This window comes from Rhinatrema bivittatum, chromosome 3 (genome assembly GCF_901001135.1).
Source record: "Rhinatrema bivittatum chromosome 3, aRhiBiv1.1, whole genome shotgun sequence".
NCBI lineage: Eukaryota > Metazoa > Chordata > Amphibia > Gymnophiona > Rhinatrematidae > Rhinatrema > Rhinatrema bivittatum.
This window is the reverse complement of record NC_042617.1, coordinates 405042936-405062776: the sequence shown is the minus strand read 5'-3', so window position 1 is coordinate 405062776 and position 19841 is coordinate 405042936. Positions and strand designations below refer to the sequence as shown.

The window sequence follows — 19841 nt, the reverse complement described above, 5'->3', positions numbered from 1 at the left end:
TATGGCTGCGGAATTGGTCTGCTAACGCGAACTCTGAAGGGCATTCTTGTGAGATTCACTTTAAAGGATCTCTCTTATTCAGAAGAGAATTGGAGAAGTTAGCCAGCAAGTGGGGCGAATCTCCAGTGCCTCGGCTATCGGAAGACAGGGGTAAAAGATCCCAGCGCCCCTCCCCCAGAAGATCCAGGGGCAGAGGCTCACAACGCTTCAGATGCTACAGGAATTCACAGTTCCAGGCACCTCGTCCCTCCGGAAGATCCCAGCCCTTTCGGAACCGATAGACCAAGAGAGGAATAGGCCCGGGGCAGGCTCCAGCCGTGCTCCCCAATGAGAATGGGCTGACCCATCCACAGAAAGAGGAAATAGGGGTTGACTTGCCCTCTTCTACCAAAGATGGGTCGAGATCACATCGAACAAATGGATACTAAACATTATTAGAAAAGGTTACTCTCTGGAGTTTCGCAGCATCCCTTGGGACAAATTTATGATGTCACCCTGCCATTCCCATACCAAGAGACTGGCAGTGGAAGGCACTCTGACAAGACTACTCAGTCTGAAGGCAATAACTCCGGTTCCTACGTTCCAACAAAATATGAGGCGCTATTCCATCTATTTTATCGTTCCCAAGAAGGAAGGATCCTTCCGACCCATCTTGGACCTGAAGAACGTCAACTGTCATCTGCGGATACTACACTTCCGCATGGAGACTCTTCGCTCCGTAATAATGGCAGTACAACCAGGAGAGTTCCTGACCTCCCTGACCTCTCCGAAGCCTAACTTCACATTCCAGTCCATCAAGATCACCAGCGTTTTCTACACTTTGCGATTATTGGGTCACGATTACCAGTTCCAAGCGCTACCCTTTGGCCTAGCAACTGCCCCCAGAACATTCTCCAAAATTATGGTGGTGGTGGTGGCAACACGAAGGAAGGGATCTTGGTACATTCTTACCTGGATGTCTGGCTGATCAGAGAGCCAGCACGTAACCAGCAGAATCAAGAGTCAAGAACCTACTGCAGGATCTTGGTTGGGTCGTGAGCACGGGCAAGAGCAGTCTGCAGCCCTCTGTCTCTAGAGTACCTGGAGGCCCATTTTGATACCAAACAGAACAGTCTTCCCTCCCCCCTCCCCCGAGGAGAAGGAAGCTGATAGCACAATTACGATAATTGCTGGCCAATGCACGCCCCAAGGTATGGGACTATCTTCAAGTCCTTGGCCTCATGGCATCAACCCTGGAGGTTGTCCCGTGAGTAAGGGCCCACATGCGACTGCTCCAGCACTCCTTACTGTCACGCTGGAACCCACTGTCCCAGAACTACTCAATTCGCCTCCAACTACCAGCAGAGGTACATTCTCAGCTTCAGGAAGACCACCTAAGCAGAGGAGTAAACCTATCTCCACGAACTAGATCTTGCTCAGCACGGATGCGAGGCTGTGGGGGTGGGGAGCCCACTGTCAGTTCCTGACGGCCCAGGGACAATGGAGCAAGGAAAAGGGATGGAACATAAAACCGCCTGGAAACGCGAGCAGTCAGACTAGCGTGCCTACGATTCAGCACAGACTCTGGGGCAAAGCTATTCAAGTAATGTTGGAAAATGCCACAACGGTGGCCTACATCAACCGCCAGGGAGGAACCAGGAGCTAGCAGGTGTCTCTGGAGATAGATCCTCTCATGGCATGGGCAGAGATAAACCTATAAGGGATCTCGGCCTCCCACATCGCAGGAAAAGACAACGTCTCAGCAGAGAGAGCCTGGACCCGGGGGAATGGACACTGTCAACCACAGCCTTCCAACTGATAGTGAATCGTTGGGGCCTACCAGCCATGGACCTACTGGCCACCTATCTCAGTGCCCAAGTCCCCAGGATATTCAGCCGCAAAAAAGAACCACACTCCCAAGGGATCAACACCCTCATCCAGACCTGACCAGAGGAAGTCTTACTGTGTACACCTTCCCCCCATGGCCACTACTGGGCAAGGTCATCCGTAAGGTTGAACACCACAGGGGACTAGTTCTACTAGTAGCCCCGGATTGGCCAAGATGCCCATGGTATGCAGACATGCAAAGACTCCTTGCGGGGAGCCCTCTGTTCCTACCTCCACACAGGGACCTTCTCCAGCAGGGCCCAATTCTTCACGAAGATCCATCTCTATTCTCTCTTACGGTCTGACTCTTGAGAGGAATCGCCTGAACAAGCGCAGTTACTCGAAGCCTGTGATTGACACCCTGCTCCGAGCGCGCCTCAGTCGTTATTAGACTTCCTAGCGGGGGCTTCCTTCAGACCAGCGCGCAGTCTGTCACTATGCCTCTTAACATTGAAGAAGGTATTCCTGGTGGCAGTATGCTCAGCTCGTCGCATCTTCGAACTATAGGCACTATCCTGCCGGGAACCGTTCCTTAGGCTCACTCCTGGAACCATACAGCTACGCACCGACCCCTCTTTCCTACTGAAAGTGGTTTCAGAGTTTCATCTGGACCAAGCCATCTCCCTGCCATCTCCGGATGAACTCACACCTTCTTCGCCATCTAAATGTCGTCAGAATCCTGGTGCGATACCTGGAAAACATGAACTGGTGCACAAAACGGATCGCTTGTTCGTTCTTCACAGTGGGAAGAAACAAGAAGCGGCCTCGCTGGCAACGATAGCCTGCTGGATCAAGGAAGTAATCAAGGCAGCCTACATAGAGGCAGGAAGCCCTTGCCATTGCAGGTTAAGGCTCATTCTATTAGGGCCCAAGCAGTATGTTGGGCAGAAACCAAGCTGCTATCGCCCGCCGAGATCTGTCAGGCGGCGACATGATCCTCCCTACACACCTTCACCAGGTTCTACCGCCTGGATGTTCAGGCCCGAGAGGACGCAGCCTTCAGAAGGGCAGTACTAAGTGGGCAGCCTCCCGCCCTGTCTGGGAGTAGCTTTTGTACATCCCTCTAGTCCTGAGTCCATCTGGCTACATGCTAGGAAATGGAGAAATTACTTACCTGATAATTTAGTTTTCCTTCGTGTAGACAGATGGACTCAGCATCCCATCCGCGGCTGCCCCAGAGAGAGAAGATCTTGGAAAGCGAACCTCGACACTAAACAAATAGGGGTAAGCCGTTGTGTACCCCTAGTTCAAGACACCCACAGTTAGTCTGGTGTCGGCGTTAACTTAGTTGTGTGCACTGGCAGTCTCCGGTTTTGAAATAAGTTGAATCTGTTTAATCAAGTTTAAGAAGTTTAACCAAGTTGTTTATGCAGATATATATATCCACAATGGCTTTTCAAGGAGGATACTGAGGAGCTGAGGTCACTGCAGGGGTATATCTAGGGTGACGTCAGCTTTGAAATCTGACTCAGTTTCCCATCTGCTAGCAGAAGAGCACATAACCCACTGGTCCTGAGTCCATCTGTCTACACTAAGGAAAACGAAATTATCAGGTAAGTAATTTCTCCAATTTTTATTGTATGTCAGGCAAATGTGTCAGCGTACCAATGTAGTTAAGCTTCATGGTCCCTCGACATGGGCCGTAGAAAATTGTCCATCATGGAATGAAACTTGCAGGGACAAAAATTAGATTGTATGTAGGTGAATAGTAGCGGAAAAATGAAGATGCTCATTACATGAGTTTAACCAATCTAGAAATATGTAAAATTGAACTTCGGTGCCTGACCAGATCAAAAAGGTGTCATAAATGTAATTTAACCAAGTGACAATAAACTGCCAAAAAGAGGAAGGATAACGAAACATATAGGCACGCGATATCGGGGGCCATAGTGAACCCCATAGCACTGCCCTTGATTTGTTGATATATTGTATCATTTGAAGGAAGATAAGTTTTGAGTGAAAGCAATACATGTAAAAGCAACTAAAAGAGCAGTGAGAGGAGGAGGAATCTCTGAACAAGATGTTAGTGCAGACTGAACAATGGACACTGCTTCTATCTGTGGAATATTCGTATACAGAGATTCAGTGTCCAAAGTTACAAGCAGTATCCGAGAAGTAATAGGAGCAAGTGCATCAATTAAAGAAATGAAATGGGTAGAATCCCGTAGAAAGGATTTGGCCAGGGGGACCAGAGGTTTTTAAAAAAAAAATGTCAACAGAACGGGATAGGGCTCTAAAAGGGAGCCAATACCAGAGACAATTGGATGACCCAGAGGGTTAGTCATGGATTTATGAATCTTAGGAAGCATGTAAAAAAAAAAATGGGCATACATGGAAAAGATTCGATGGGGAAAACAGCTTCCTGTGATGTGATAAAATGAGCAAAAGTAGCTTGACAGACTAGTTCCGAAATCTGTTGTCCGAGACTGTCAGTGGGGTCCTCTATTAAAGGCTTATAAAAGGAAAACAACCCAATTGACTTCCGACATATACTTTGAGACATCCATAAGGACAATCTCTCCCCCTTTGCCAGTTTCACAATAATAGAAGGATTAGAAAGAATAGATTTTATAGCCAAATGATCCTCTCTAGTAAAATTTTGAAAAAAAACTGTCAGTGAGGAAGTTGACTGTATCTACTGAAATGTCCATTTTGCTTGTTATAAGCTCTGCCACCACTACTGCTAATTCTGCTATACACAACTCTAGGTATGGAATACTGTGATTTGGTTGTGGTGCCACCTTGGCCTTGCTGAAGATGAAGCCCACTTGAAGTGTTCCTTCTGCATCTGTTAGTTTGAAGTAAGCCACTGAGGCTATTGATTTTACAGATGTGTCTGAAAAGGTGCGAAGCTCTTTGCAGCAGGCAGCATGTGGAATGTGGAACTGCTCGAGTATTTAGGGGAATCCTTCAAATTTTCCCTTTCTTGTCTCAGCTCTGTAGAAAATGTGGCATCCCACTCATCTGTAGCTAATGAAAGTCCTCTTAGCAGAGATCTGCCTTGGATAGTGACTGGAGACTCAAACTCCAATGGATCATAGAGAACGTGGACTGTGTGAATAAGACATCTTGATGAGTGTATGACTTCTCTTGTGTTGAGACTTGGAAAGTAAAGGCATCTCTTTAGATCTCAACTTAAGCTGAGACTGTGCTGAGGTGTGTCTACTCTTGGGTCTAAATTCTTTAGATCTTTTGCGTGGTCCTCTGAAGGAAATGCTGTCATCACTTCAGCAATGTTGAAGGCTATTTTGTGGAGTCTCATGTTGGCCTCTGCTAGCATTGCTTGTGGTGTTCTTAACCAAGTCAGTGGCTTCCTTCTCGGTGGATAAGGACTTCAATCCATTGTCTAAATAATAGTCTCTTTCTACAAAATGTCTGACATATGTGCCATACTATTTTTCTTCTTCTTGGACTGTCCTTATGAGCCCATAGGTGGCTACTGCAGGCAGTGAGCTATTACTAAAGATGTGGACTTGCATTCTGTGCTCCAGTGTCTTTCTTAATGTCGTCACAATACCACAGGAATCTTAGGCAGTTTTTGCACTCTGGGTGTATGAGAAAACTATAGAACATCTGCTGAATGTCAGCTCTTATGGCAATGGGCTCTTTCCTGAAGCGAATTGACCCCAAATAGGCTGTTGATCATATCAGGCCCAGAGAGAGGATTACATTAAGTGGAGACACCTTGGAAGTGAACACTGGAGTCATATATGATTCGAATCTGACCTGGTTTCTGAGTGTGATACACCCCAAATGTAGGTAGGTACTAACACTCTTCATCCTTTTCCAAAGGTGGAGCTGGATCTGCATGAACATTGGAAAACTTGTCTTGCATGAAGGTTACAAAGTGTTTTGTCTCTGGATTACTCTTTAAAGTCTTCTGTAACAAAGCAAGTCATGAGAGCTTGATCTTTATTGTTAGGAAGCGAAGGTCTGGGTTTCCGAAATGGTAGAGGAGCCTCCTAGCTGTTTGACTCATCTTTAAAGAATTCTTTGTCCATGATTCCTAAGAAATCTATCTTTGATAGAAAGAGTAAGTTTGTCATCATCCTTTGTGGCACATTTAAAACTAATCTGAGAGAGTTCTTTTTCACTCAATGCACAATTAAACTCTGGAATTTGTTGCCAGAGGATGTGGTTAGTGCAGTTAGTGTAACTGTGTTTAAAAAAAGGTTTGGATAAGTTCTTGGAGGAGAAGTCCATTACCTGCTATTAATCAAGTTGACTTAAGGAATAGCCACTGCTATTACTGGCATCAGTAGCATGGGATCTGTTTAGTGTTTGGGTACTTGCTAAGTATTTGTAGCCTGGATTGGCCTCTGTTGGAAACAGGCTTGATGGACCCTTGGTCTGACCCAGTATAGCAATTTCTTATGTTCTTCAGAGGAATAAAGGCAAAACATCATTCTCCAGCCGTTAGCTGTAAATTAAATGCAGAAATTAAATCAAACACTAATGCATGTTTAGAAACTAGGGAGCAAACATTTAAAAAGCCCTCAGGAAAGACCAAAAGACTTTTCATGTCTAGATTTCAAGGAAGTAGAGCATGAGCGATATGATAAGTAGAAGGCCTAAAAACCTTTTTGGAGTTATCAAATCTCAGGAATTGACCATAGCATTATTGACCTACTATAACAGGAATGTTTGACATCATAATGTCTAAAAAGTAAAAGAAATAAAAGAAAGAACCTCTTAAATGAAAAGAGGATCACTGTAAACAATATTTCAGGTGCACAAAACGATGACCTAAGGAACAGGCCCTTAAGCATGGCCCTTTGACATTGGCTGCCTACAGGCCTGCCTTCTAAAGGGGTCGCGTTAGCATCGGGGGCTGAGTCAGCTGGCAACCTCTGCAGGAAGGGAGAGCAGAAGGCAGCAGCAAATAGAATAAAGTGCAGGTACAGTAGTCCTCAGGCTGGCTTAAGGCCGTTTCAGCTAGCTCGTCACAAACATACTTGTCTGAAAATCATTTAAAGTTTACGTGACTTCTAAATTATGTGTCTGTTTTCTGTGGTCCTACTCCTCGTACTTCCTCAGTGAATACTGAACAGAAATATTTATGTAAGTCCACTTTTTCCTCATCAGCCGCAACATATTACTTACCTTTACCTCCGAGTCCCACAGTGCCACTTTTGCATTTCTCTTATTCTATCATATCTAAAAAAAGAAAATAGTATTGTCCCCTTCCCCCATTTTATTATATTCCTATTTTTTCTTCCATTTGCATCTTTGCTGTTATGACTGCTTTCCCAGCTTCTCTTAGCTTTTACGGTTATTGTTGCCTATTTTGCTTTTGCTGCAATCTCTTGTAATTTATGAATGCTAATCTTTTTTTTCCCCTTTTCATTTTTTTCTTAGAAAACCCAAATGGTCTGTTTGGTCATTTTAATTACTTTATTTTTTTTACCAAAAAAGTTAGTTGCGCTTAAATATCTCCTTTTATTTTTTCCCATTGCTCTTCTACTTTCCCCTAGACTTTCCATCTGTCTGATTCTTTGAGATACCACTCAATTTTAACAAAGTTTTCCCTGAAGTCTAGGACCCTCACTTTAGAATAAATAATCACTATGTGTGCTCTAATACTAAACCACACCTTCAGGTGATCACTAGACCCCAGGTTATCATCCACTATATAAAACACTGCCCTTCGGTACGCTCCAGGTCCAGTATTACTCCGTACCGTGTGGGTTCTGTTACCAATTGACAAAACCGTTCTCCCTGCAGAGAATCCAGGATCTCTTTGCTGCTAGAGGACACCACAGCTGGAATTCTCCATTACACACCCAGCTGATAGAAATCACCTTGCAATAGCAACTTCCCATTCATAGCAACTTTGTGAATATCCTCCAGCACATTTCTATTTCTACCTATGAAGGAGGTCTCTGTATCGCACCAATATAGATGAATGTTCATTCTCTGTTTTCAGATTAATCCAGTTTTGCCTCTTACCTCATAAGCCCTGCATTCTGTTACTTTAATACTTTTTATCTGCTTAGCATGATAGTATTACTATAGGTGGAGTATAAATATTTTAAATAATAAATTATTTATATATATATATATATGCACACACAAACACATAGCGCCACACCACCAACCTTTCTTAGTACCTTATTCTTCCTGAATAGGTTGTAACCTAGAATCACAATATCCTAGTTGTGGGTTTTCATGTATCATGTCTGAGCCACTACATCCAAGTCACAACTATTCTCCTTCAACCCAATTAAACAAGGGTATTCAGTTACAAAAAGTATTCTTTCCACATCAGTTTCTAAGTGCATTTCTTATTGTTAAACTCATTCAGGATAGCAGCCTCAATGTAAGGTGATAGCCCATCATGTACAGGCTACTGCAGCTTCTTTAGCACATCTCTGTTTCCATAGAAGATATCTACAAAGCTGCCACCTGGAATTGTAGTCATATTTTTATAGATCATTACTGCCTAGAGAACACTTCTTTTCAAGACAGCAGTTTTGGACAGGCAATTCTAAAAGTGTATTTAATTCCTTAAACTCTCTCTCTAGCTTCTACAAAACACAGGTTGCACGTTCTGCGATAGAAAAGCATAACAAATACATGCATCTCTCAGCTTGAGAGCCCTCACTTGTAAGACTGTTAAATGTCCTGTTTGTCCACTCAAAGCAATAGGTGTTCTTTGAAGACAGCAGGACAAATCGGCTATACAAGCACACCCACCTCCCTGTTAGAGTTGTAGGCACTGTTCTCTTGTGGGTGTGCATGCGCACACAGGTTGTGAACCCCCATGCACATAGCAAAATGTGTGCATAAGCAATCCCAATATATGCCTTTTATTGGCCTGTGGCGTACAAATTTGAACTCAGCTTCTAAAACCTTGCACAAAAAAAAATTTAGAGGGAATACCGGTTGAACGTTAGCTTGCTCCAAGGACTGAGGGAGATTGGTGCGACAGCAGCTGCCTAGGAACACCCACCCATGCCCAGAAAGACCACCTCAGTTTTTCTGAGCTCTGAGAGAGTTTTTCAGTCTTGGCAACTTTGGATGATGATACCCTTTTGTTAGCTGATTTGTCCTGCTATCTGTGGAGAACTATTAAAGGTAAGCAGTTTTCCTGTAATGAAAACAGTGTTGTGTTTTTGTTTTTTTTAAACCCATCAGAATTATTTGTACCTTTCCCTTATTATTTGAAGTTAGCTATTAAACTAGCTAGTTCCATTGAGTCTTGTCTTTTTTTTAATAGTGCAGTTAAATTACCAGTAATTGTTTTCTTTCACATATTTTTGTAATTGTTAAACTAACAGGCATTTAGTCCAGCAATTCATAGGATTCCTACCACATGTATGGATAAACTTCTAGAAAGAGCTGTAGATATTCTGATACTCAATGTGTTTCTTACCCATGTGTGACTTCAAGCTGCTGTCATTAGTGAGCAAGAGTTGCAAACAGGCAATTTCACTGTCAATTGAATGACTTAAGTTACAAAAAAAAGTAATGTAGTAATCATCCCACCAATACCACAGTTGTATTTTGAAAGTCTAGTAAAAACACATTTTATTATTAATGATTTAATGAAATATATTGTAGATTGTAGAATTGAATTGTTTGCCTTTTGCAAACTGGAGATATCTCATACCTTTTGAAATAAACAACGGACAGACTTAAGAACATAAGAAAATGCCATACTGGGTCAGACCAAGGGTCCATCAAGCCCAGCATCCTGTTTCCAACAGTGGCCAATCCAGGCCATAAGAACCTAGCAAGTACCCAAAAACTAAGTATATTCCATGTAACCATAGCTAATGGCAGTGGCTATTCTCTAAGTGAACTTAATAGCAGGTAATGGACTTCTCCTCCAAGAACTTATCCAATCCTTTTTTAAACAAGTATATCTAGATATGATGCGTAAGCAACATATCTAGATATACTTGCCTTTAATCAGATATACTTCTTTTTAGCTTGTTTAAATCATTGTAAAGTTAAAAATTGAGTAAAGCATTTAATTCAAATCATAGCAGAGCTCTTATTTTAACAGTTTTAATGATTTTTCTTTTGGTATTTTATTAATTTTAGGCATCGGTGATAAACAAGAAATCAAGAAAAAGAAGCCTGAAAAAAAGGGACCAGCTAGTAATGTACATGCATCAGCTCCATCTACTCCGAAACCTTCTGTTGATCAGATTAGGCAAAGTGTCAGACACTCCCTAAAAGAAATCCTTCTGAAAAGGTAGAGGTATCCCAAATGTAGTAATCTTTTTAAGTTTGTTTTTTTTGTGACACCTTACTTTTGAAATTAATGCTACTTTCTTTTGTTTAGACTTTCAGCATCTACCTCAAAGATTCCAGAGGAGAGAGCAGCAAAAGTGGCAGCAAAGATTGAGAGAGAACTATTCTCTTTTTATCGGGATACAGATTCAAAATATAAGAACAAATACCGAAGTTTGATGTTCAATCTGAAAGATCCCAAAAATAATGTATGCCTTTCAATTTCTCTAGCACTGTTTTGCTTAAAATTGTCCTGTCACTTTGAAAGTACTAGGATTTCAGTGTATTTTTTGTTTATTACTGCAGTATCTGATCAGCTGGCATTTTATTTACACACTTTGTCTATTTTTCCAGGTGTTATATAAAAGAGTGCTGAAAGGAGAAATTACCCCTGATCATCTAATAAGAATGAGTCCAGAGGAGCTGGCTTCTAGAGAACTAGCAGCTTGGAGACAGAGAGAGAACAGACATGTAAGATTTGTTACCTTTACAAAACTTACTATACATTACTTTGCCGTACCTTTAAGTAAATACATTTTCCATTTTGCAAAGTGGTAGCTTTATAGCAGAGGAGAATATCACAAAGTAAGATTTGGGAAAGAAATTGCTTATACTGTTGGGTTTTATAGAAATGTAAGCATTGTGTTATTGAAGCAGGAAAGACAAAATAGTTGTAGAAATCTGTACAACACGTATGGAACAGAAACTTTCTATGTGAAGGTTTATTGATTAGAAAAATAGAAATGCATGGGTATAATTTTGCATTCATAATTTCTTCTCATCATACATTGCTCTGATGACAAACTTGAATGATGATTCATACTTCTGGTAAATGTCTTTGGTTTTCTGTGCCATTTGGAGAGTCACAAGTCTTTGTGATGTATGAGACTTTCAATCATGATGCAAAGAATCTGGGTACCAAATATCCAATTTTTCTAACCACTTGTCAAGACTATCTGTGAAGCTCAGTAGGAGACAAATCCCTGACAGGTTGAACAGGAGCTTGGAATGAATTTGAGGAAGGAACAAGCATTCCCTTGGCATGTACCAATCACAGAATTGTGGCTAAAATAACTTGTAGTTGAAAAGCTATTTCTTCTTTTTTGGGTATTTAGCACTATAATTTAACATCATAAAACTTTTGACTTTGAGGCAGGGAGAATGCTATATATTTTAAATGTGAATATTTTACCACTGTAGAATAATTTAAAGCACTATTAGCCAGTCATCACTAGGGAGTTAATTGTTTGAATATTTTTAAAATCAAAAAGAAAACATGTTGCATACCTAGAAATAGAAAAGGTATTTTGTACTTTTTTCAAGAAAAGTGCATGATAGAGTTAAATTATTCTTTCTTAGCGTGTAGCAGATGGACTCAGGACCAATGGGTATAGTGTACTCCTGATAGCAGTTGGAGACTGATCAGATTTCAGTCTGACGTCAGCCCTAGTACATATACCCCTGCAAGATGCCATGCTCTTCAGTATTTTCCGTCTCCATAGCAGTTCGGGACTCTATACACGCTTGCTCAGCGTTAGAGTATTCTAACCAAAGAAATCCAAAACAAAGAAGAAAACTTACCTCTACAGACGAGCCCCACTCTCCTGTGGTGACACTGTAATTCTTTAAACCATCACTCGAATGGGGAAGATGGTATCAGAACAAAGTGCTTGATTTTTAATCCACTGCCTCTCGCCCGCAATGGGCCCCAGGCAGTATCAGCCTTATAAGCACTATAAATGTAATCATTTACCATCTCCTCATAGACTGCTCTTATCTACTGTTATTTTTACACATTACTTTATTAATTTATTTTCTTCAATACCAACAAAAAACACATCTACCAAATCAATTAAATTTTTTACTTTTGACTTTTTCTTATAAATCTATTAAAATCAAAATACTTAGCTCCAACTAAAGCATTCAGCAATTTCACCCATTCAAAAAGTTGCCCATTATCCGACTCACTGATCTTACTGTCGAATTCAACAGTTGACGTACCAGATTTTACTGTCTCTAATAGCTGATCAAAAATCAAGCACTTTGTTCTGATACCGTCTTCCCCATTCAAATGATGGTTTAAAGAATTACAGTGTTAAAGAACTCAAATGAGTTTTTTCTCTCTCTAGTGACTGTTTTGGTATTGGATTTAGGGAGGAGTTGCTTCTGAGTTTTTGATTTTGTATCAAATTTTGGGAAGAGTTTTAAAAAAAAATATGGCATCTAATTGTCAAGATGTTTTTAGCTTTTCACATACTCATCTTCAAGAGGTTTTGCAAACCCCCACTTTCTTTTCTAATACCAGTGGTGGCATAAATAACAGCGATATTTGGATACAAATATTGCATCTACGTAAACATTTAGTAAGAACTGAGATGCATGGTAATACATTAATTGAGTACTGTAGGGTGCAGCGCATTCTACGAGGTCTACGGATAAACAAGGAACCTTTATATGTTGATGGCCCGGCTTTTTTACAAAAATGGAACCAGATTCTAAAGAAGTGTTCACCAGTTTTAATGATCTTGATTATTGAACAGACACGAACATTATTGGTAAATTCAATCAAACTTGAAATTGCTCAGCTATTAGAGAAAGTAAAATCTGGTACGTCAACTGTTGAATTAGATCAGTGAGTCGGATAATGGGCAACTTTTTGAATGGGTGAAATTGCTGAATGCTTCAGTTGGAGCTAAGTATTTTGATTTTAATAGATTTATAAGAAAAAGTCAAAAGTAAAAAATGTAATTAATTTGGTAGATGTGTTTGGTATTGAAGAAAATAATTTAATAAAGTAATGTGTAAAAATAACAGTAGATAAGAGCAGTCTATGAGGGGACGGTAAATGATTACATTTATAGTGCTTATAAGGCTGATACTGCCTGGGGCCCATTGCGGGTAAGAGACAGTGGATTAAAAATCAAGCACTTTTGTTCTGATACCATCTTCTGCAATCGAGTGATGGTTGAAAGAATTACAGTATTAAAGAACTCAAATGAGTTTTTTCCGTCTCTAGTGGCTATTTTAATAATGTATCACATAAGAGCATAAGAAATTGCCATCTTGGGTCAGACCAAGGGTCCATCAAGCCCAGCATCCTGTTTCCAACAGAGGCCAAACCAGGCCACAAGAACCTGACAATTACCCAAACACTAAGAAGATCCCATGCTACTGATGCAATTAATAGCACTGGCTATTCCCTAAGTAAACTTGATAAATAGCAGTTAATGAACTTCTCCTCCAAGAACTTATCCAAACCTTTTTTGAACCCAGCTACACTAACTGCACTAACCACATCCTCTGGCAACAAATTCCAGAGCTTAATTGTGCGTTGAGTGAAAAAGAATTTTCTCCAATTAGTCTTAAATGTGCTACTTGCTAACTTCATGGAATGCCCCCTAGTCCTTTTATTATTCAAAAGTGTAAATAACCGATTCACATCTACTCGTTCAAAACCTCTCATGGTCTTAAAGACCTCTATCATATCCCACCTCAGCCGTCTCTTCTCCAAGCTGAACAGCCCTAACCTCTTTAGTCTTTCCTCATAGGGGAGCTGTTCCATCCCCTTTATCATTTTGGTTGCCCTTCTATGTACCTTCTCCATCGCCACTATATCTTTTTTGAGATGCGGCGACCAGAATTGTACACAGTATTCAAGGTGTGGTCTCACCATGGAGCGATACAGAGGTATTATGACAGCTTACGTTTCATTAATCATTCCCTTCCTAATAATTCCTAACATTCTGTTTGCTTTTTTGACTGCTGCAGTACAGTGAACCGACGATTTTAAAGTATGCATAGTTCTAGTAGCCATATTGATCCTGGAGAAAAGTAATCTTTGTAAATTGATATACTTCTTATTAGACCACCAAATAGAGTATTATGCTATATGACCTTTGAGCTTTCTGAAAACCACCTAGCCAACCACCCCATTGTCTTGTAATTCCACAGCAAGCTACTAAAGAACTGAAAATCTGGCTTCTTCAGCTGTTGTTCTGCTTCCTCCTTCCGGCCTGGTCTCTGATGCTCCTTGCCTCCAGCTCCACTGCTCATGCTCCTCAATTAGGCTTCTCTGCTTGTTGCACCCTGACCATGCTGCTCTGTTTATCAGCACTGAGCTATGCAGACTTTGTGGTGAACTATATGGCTCTGATTTGCTAATAAGCAAAGCCAGACTGGGAAGCATCAACGATGGTGGGGACGGAGTACAGAAATACACGAATGTGCTCAGAAAGAGGCATGAAATGCTTGAAGGAAGGATGAGGTTTGAAAGAACGGAGAAGAAAGTACAGGGAGGCAAGAAAGTGGAAATGCATAGGGGGAGGAGATTGGTGGAGATGATACTGGGAGGAACAGTGAAAGAGAGTGGAGGAAGGAGTGTGACCAGGTAGTGTTTCCTCTCTCTCTGTTGATTTTCTCCCCTTAAAGGCTGAAAAAACTGAAAAACAGAAAGTGAAATTCAGGCAGGTGTGAACATGAGAATAAAGGTGTGTGACAGACTGTTTTTCTGTACATAGATTTTTGTTTTTGCCTGATCTTGTAAAATCAATGTAGTTTGATAGTTTTCTCTAAATGCTGATTAAAACCATGGCTAAAGCAAAACCTTATGTCTGCCAAAGCTGTACAGCCAAGACCCCAGAGAACTGCTTTTGTAGAAAAGACTCCAGGCTGAGCAGCATTACCTGCTGCATCTATAGAACAGCAGGAAGCTTTCCCAGTTATGCATTTATAATTAGAAGCATGCTTAGTGAGGAGCAGAGGATAATAAAATTAAAGCTCCTCTTACATTTCCCTCTAGTGTGTTAGCCTGGTATATTTTGATATGGAAGCTTACTTAAGACCATAAATGCCATGCTGGATCAGTCCAAGGTCCATCAAGCTCAGCATTCTGTCTCTGACAGTGGCCAGTCCAAATAATAAGAACCTGGCAGATCCCAATAATTGATCTATTCCATCTCGTTCTGCTACAGCAGTCCAGCCTTGATAAGCGGGTTGTCTCCCCCTACCAATAGATGGAGGCATATGGTACAGATTTCTATTGTGACAGCACAGCCACTACTTAAGAGGAGGTGCTAACAGCAGAGATCCAGTATATTTTCTGCCTTCAGCAGATGGTAGGGCTGGTTGGTGCATCAGCTCGACTTTGGATCTGAGATCAGACCCCTGGGCCAGGCCACTGGCTTAGGCCAGCAGTGAGAGCCCATTGATACACTCTCAGCTCCTAAGGGGGTGTTGTGTTGAGCGGGGTCGGAGAAGCAGCATAAAAAAAGGCTGCTTTCAGAAAAGTTCCATTCCTGCTTGCATTCTGAGAGGGGGTTTTCTTTGTCTCTACGCCTGAATTTCTCTCCCTCTCCCTCCTCCCTTTTTCATATCCATTGAGCAAGTGGTCAGTCCTTAAAAAGGAAAAAAAAAGAGAGAGGAAGCTGTCTTTACTCAGGGGCAAAGACTATTGGGGTTTGAGCAGGAAGCAGGCATTTTACGCCTGAAGGGAGAACGGTCAGGTGGTCCATCTTCTTATTGAAGGAGAGTCAGGAGAAGCCTCGCCTGGGGTACATGGTGCTGTGAGGCCTGCAACGAGCTTTGAGTTGCCACAGAAAAGGGGCAGATTTGTCTGGTGTGCACGTATACTGGTGAGTTTCCCAGTGAGTGTTCGGTGGTGGGCCTTGCTCCTGCCTCACCACCCACTTCCTTTTTCGATGTGCCATGCTCAGAGTGGCCTGACACGTGATCTGCCATGCGGCCCTCCGAGACGGCAGCCATCTTGGGATCTCCTGTGCAATTGGGTCCTGAGCCTGAGGAGTCACTTGAAGCAAGTGAGAACTTAGAACCAGTATCAAGGTTGGAAGTGCCACTATCTCCAGGGGAGAGCCCTTGACAGCGGGGTGAATTTTCTCTAGATTTTTCATTTTTTGCATTAGGCTTTTTGTGCATTCATGAGGCCAGGCAAAGTGCATAAGGGGGTTGCCCCCAGAGCACCTGAGGGCCTTGGTACAGCTTCTTTGCCTCCAGTTCCTGGCAAGAGTGCATGGCCAACCACTGAGGTGCTGGAGCCCTTGTGGGAGGACTCTGTGGATGCAGGGGAGTTCAGGGAGCAGGTAGTTCAGTGTCTGCTGAGGAAGGGGGGTCATCTGGCCTGGAAGATGATTGTCATTCGATTATTTCACGGAGATGAAATAGCTGGTTTGATTGAACAGGTAGTTTAATACTTTAGATTGGAGGCGTTCAAGCCACAGGAAACTCTGGTGTGGGACTCAATTATTAGGGGGAAGCATAAAACTACCACCTTTCCATTCCGTCCGAGGTGGATGAGATGATATTGGCAGAATGGGAGTCAATCTCCTACTCCGACTCTATCCTCTTCCACCTACTGTGTTGGAGAAGTTTTTTCAAGTTCTGGTGGTCAATGCGTTGGTCATAGCAATGATCAGGTGAACAACTCCTCCAGTGGACGAGGCTGCGTTGCGTAAAGACCAACAGGACAGGAAGATGGAGCTGCCTCTCAGAAGTTTGTAGCCTCTGCCACAGCAGTTAAGGTCTTGATCTGTTCAACTCTGGTGATCTGGGCTCTCCTATGCAGGATACTACAGCTTCCTGAGAGCAAGGAGGTGACCAGGATGGAGTCTGCTGCAGCCTTCCTGGTGGATGCCCAGTATGACTTATTGGTGGTCCTGTCTGTCAAAGTTTTCTTGTGGTTGCGCAATTGGGCAGCTGACTCCTGGTCCAAGACAAGTCTAGGGAAGTTGCCCTTTAAGGGCTGGCTTCTCTTTGGAGAAGGATAAGAGTTGAGGTTGCTATAGACCTGGTAGGGTCTATAGATAGTTTTTGGCTTCACAGCAGTAATGGCTGGGTAGACTGTTTTCTGGGGCCACTTCTGCCTCATATTCAGGCCCTAGGGGCCAGGGTCAGTACTTTTGCAGAGACAGAAGGCAGAGAAGGTACTCCGCTCTGACTTCAGGGGCTGTTAAAGCCTCCTCATGAGGTTCAGCAGGTTTGCTCACTCTTGACACCAGTAGGAAGCCACCTACAGCAGTTCTACAGGGAGTGGACCCTGGCCGATCGGTGGGTTTTGAAAATCTGTTTCGTTTACAGCCTGGACCTGCATTGTCCCGTTTGGGATGCCTTCATGGTTTCCCCTTGCACTGCTCCAGTCAAGCAGTGAAGTGATCTGCAAAATTCTCCCAAGGATGAAACTCTTGCCCCTGGGTCAAGGATGTTACTCGATTTACTTCGTAGTTCTCAAAAATGATGAATCCTTTCATCCTATTCAAAGGTGTGAATTGCTGTCCTGAGGCCCACATTTTCACATGGAGATGTGGTAGTTCGTCCTGGCTGTGGTTCGGTAGGGGAGTTTCTATTCTCATTATATCTGTCAGTGGTCTTTCTGAATATTCCCATTTGGGGCACAGATCAGAGGTTTCTGCATTTTTATGTTCTGCAAGAACATTTCCAGTTCCGAGCATTTGTAACCTATCATTAAAATCATCCATTGTACCTGAAGACTGGAAAGTGGCCAATATAACCCCAATATATAAAAAGGGCTCCAGAGGTGATCCAGGAAAGTATAGACTGGTTAGCCTGACTTTAGTGCCAGGAAAAATCATGGGAACTATTATAAAGAATAAAATCACAAACATATAGACATGATTTAATGGGACACAGCCAGCATGGATTTACCCAAGGGAATTCTTGCCTCACAAATCTCCCATATTTTTTTTGAAGGGGTGAATAAGCATTTGGGCAGAGGTGAACAGATAGATGAGGTGTTTTTGGATTTTCAGAAGGTGTTTGACAAAGTCCCTCGGGAGAGGTTTCTAAGAAAACTAAATATTCATGGGATAGGAGGAGATGTCCTTTTGTGGACTGCACACTGGTTAAAAGACAGGAAAGGGGGGGGGGGAGGAGGAGTTAAGATGGCGCTTGAACTAGGTGTGCATGTCTGAGCTCTCCCCCACCCCCCCTTTTTTTTTTAACCTTGGTGCATCTTGCCGTTTACCTTTTCTACATGGGGAAGAGAAAGGGAGCAGTGTGGTGCTTTCCTGATGGAGGACTGTGGCAAACCATGCCTCAATATGTCATTCCCACTTTGACTTCCATCCCAGATGGCTTAGCTGGAACAGAGGTGGCCAGCCTGCCTTTGGCTGAAGTCTCTCTCAGCCCCGAGGTGCGTTCCATCCTGCGGCTTCCTGACAATGCTGCCTGAGCTGAGGGCTTGTTGCTGCAACAAGGATTAGGTCCAGTGACTCCACTGTGCTTTCTAGCAGCGTCTCCCCGATGCAATTCTGAGGAGAGAATCTCTGCCCCGAATTACAAGTTTCTGCACCATACTGGGAGTCAGAAAAAAGGTTGGGGACCACTGCAGATCCAGCTCCTCTGACGAGTGGCTTTACACTTATTGCAGTCTGCCATCATGGACATTCAGGTCAAACATTTATTGGTTAAACCACCTTATGTCTCTCTTGATGCCTTATGGCAGATCATGGCTTCTTTGGATGAAACTGTTTCTTCTTTAGCGGTTCTGACCTTAGATTGCTGCAATGTGAGAAAAAGATCTCTGATTTGGAGTCTTCTGATGACAAGTGAAACCAGTGCAATCTGAGATTATCAAAGAATTTTCTTTATCTTGAAATAGAATTGAGAACTTGGAATATTTTTCAAAAGCTTTGAATCTCCATGTACTTAATTTTCCTAAGACTGAATTTATTTCATCTTCTGAACTGTTTAAATCTTACATGAAAAATATTTTGGGTATTCCTGAGGAAACTTTGCGACCAATTGCTAAGTTATATTATCTTTCATCTTTAAGGAAATCAACAGATGGGAATGCTTTCTAGAATTCGCCTAATTTTTCCAACTTTCTTGAGAGTTCAGAAGATATTACATCCAGAGCTACACTTTTGGTTTCATTTGCCATTTTACATGTCAGAAATATTTAATGGCTATTTTTTCGTCACACAGGAGCTCTTTTTAAGGGCCAAAAGCTATGGATTTTCCCAGATTTATCCAAATTAACACAAAAACATAGGAAGAAATTTCTTAGTATGAGATCTGAAATGTTAGCTTTAGGTGCTATAAGATTTCCCTGTAAATGCTTGATTCTTTTGAATGGTGTTAAATATCTTTTCTTTTATCCTATCCAGTTGAGGGGTTTTTTGGGTGCCAGGGGTAATGTTACCCCTTATTAATTATCCTTTCGGGAGGCATGTTAGTATTTATGAAGGGGGATTTCTTCAGGCTTCTTCTATTTTCTTATGTATTTTGATATTGTAGTTTTAGGACCTTGTCTTAGGCCTTTATTGCTCCCCCCCCCTCCCCATTATAGTGATCTATATTAGTCCAAATAATTACCAGCTTTGTTTATTTTGTTGTATTTATTTCTTATTATCTTACACTTCTTTTCTTGTCAAATATGAGATTTGTATTTGATGTATTCATTGAAATTAAAAGTATAAGTATAAAAACAAAAAAGACAGGAAACAGAGTAGGATTAAATGGTCTGTTTTCACAGTGGAAAAAGGTAGTGGAATGCCTCAGGGATCTGTACTTGGACCAGTGTTTTTTAGTATATTTATAAAGATCTGGAAAGTGGTATGACAAGTAAGGTGATCAGATTTGCAGATGACACAAAATTATTCAGAGTAGTTAAATCATAAGCGGATTGTGATAAATTGCATTAAAACTAATCAGAGAAAATTCTTTTTCACTCAACGCACAATTAAACTCTGGAATTTGTTGTC

The 19841-nt window shown here is 41.9% G+C and overlaps 1 protein-coding gene across 6 annotated transcripts in view; it reads left to right on the top strand.

Annotated features, from left to right (window-relative positions):
- The window catches only part of PHF3 (PHD finger protein 3), a 348354-nt gene that overhangs the window by 238678 nt on the left and 89835 nt on the right, over positions 1–19841 (top strand). For all 6 annotated transcript variants that reach the window (XM_029595668.1, XM_029595666.1, XM_029595667.1 and 3 more), the window contains 3 exons: positions 9916–10069; positions 10160–10316; positions 10462–10578. In XM_029595668.1, coding sequence (XP_029451528.1) covers positions 9916–10069; positions 10160–10316; positions 10462–10578 — 428 coding nt within the window. The remainder of the gene's footprint in view (positions 1–9915; positions 10070–10159; positions 10317–10461; positions 10579–19841) is intronic.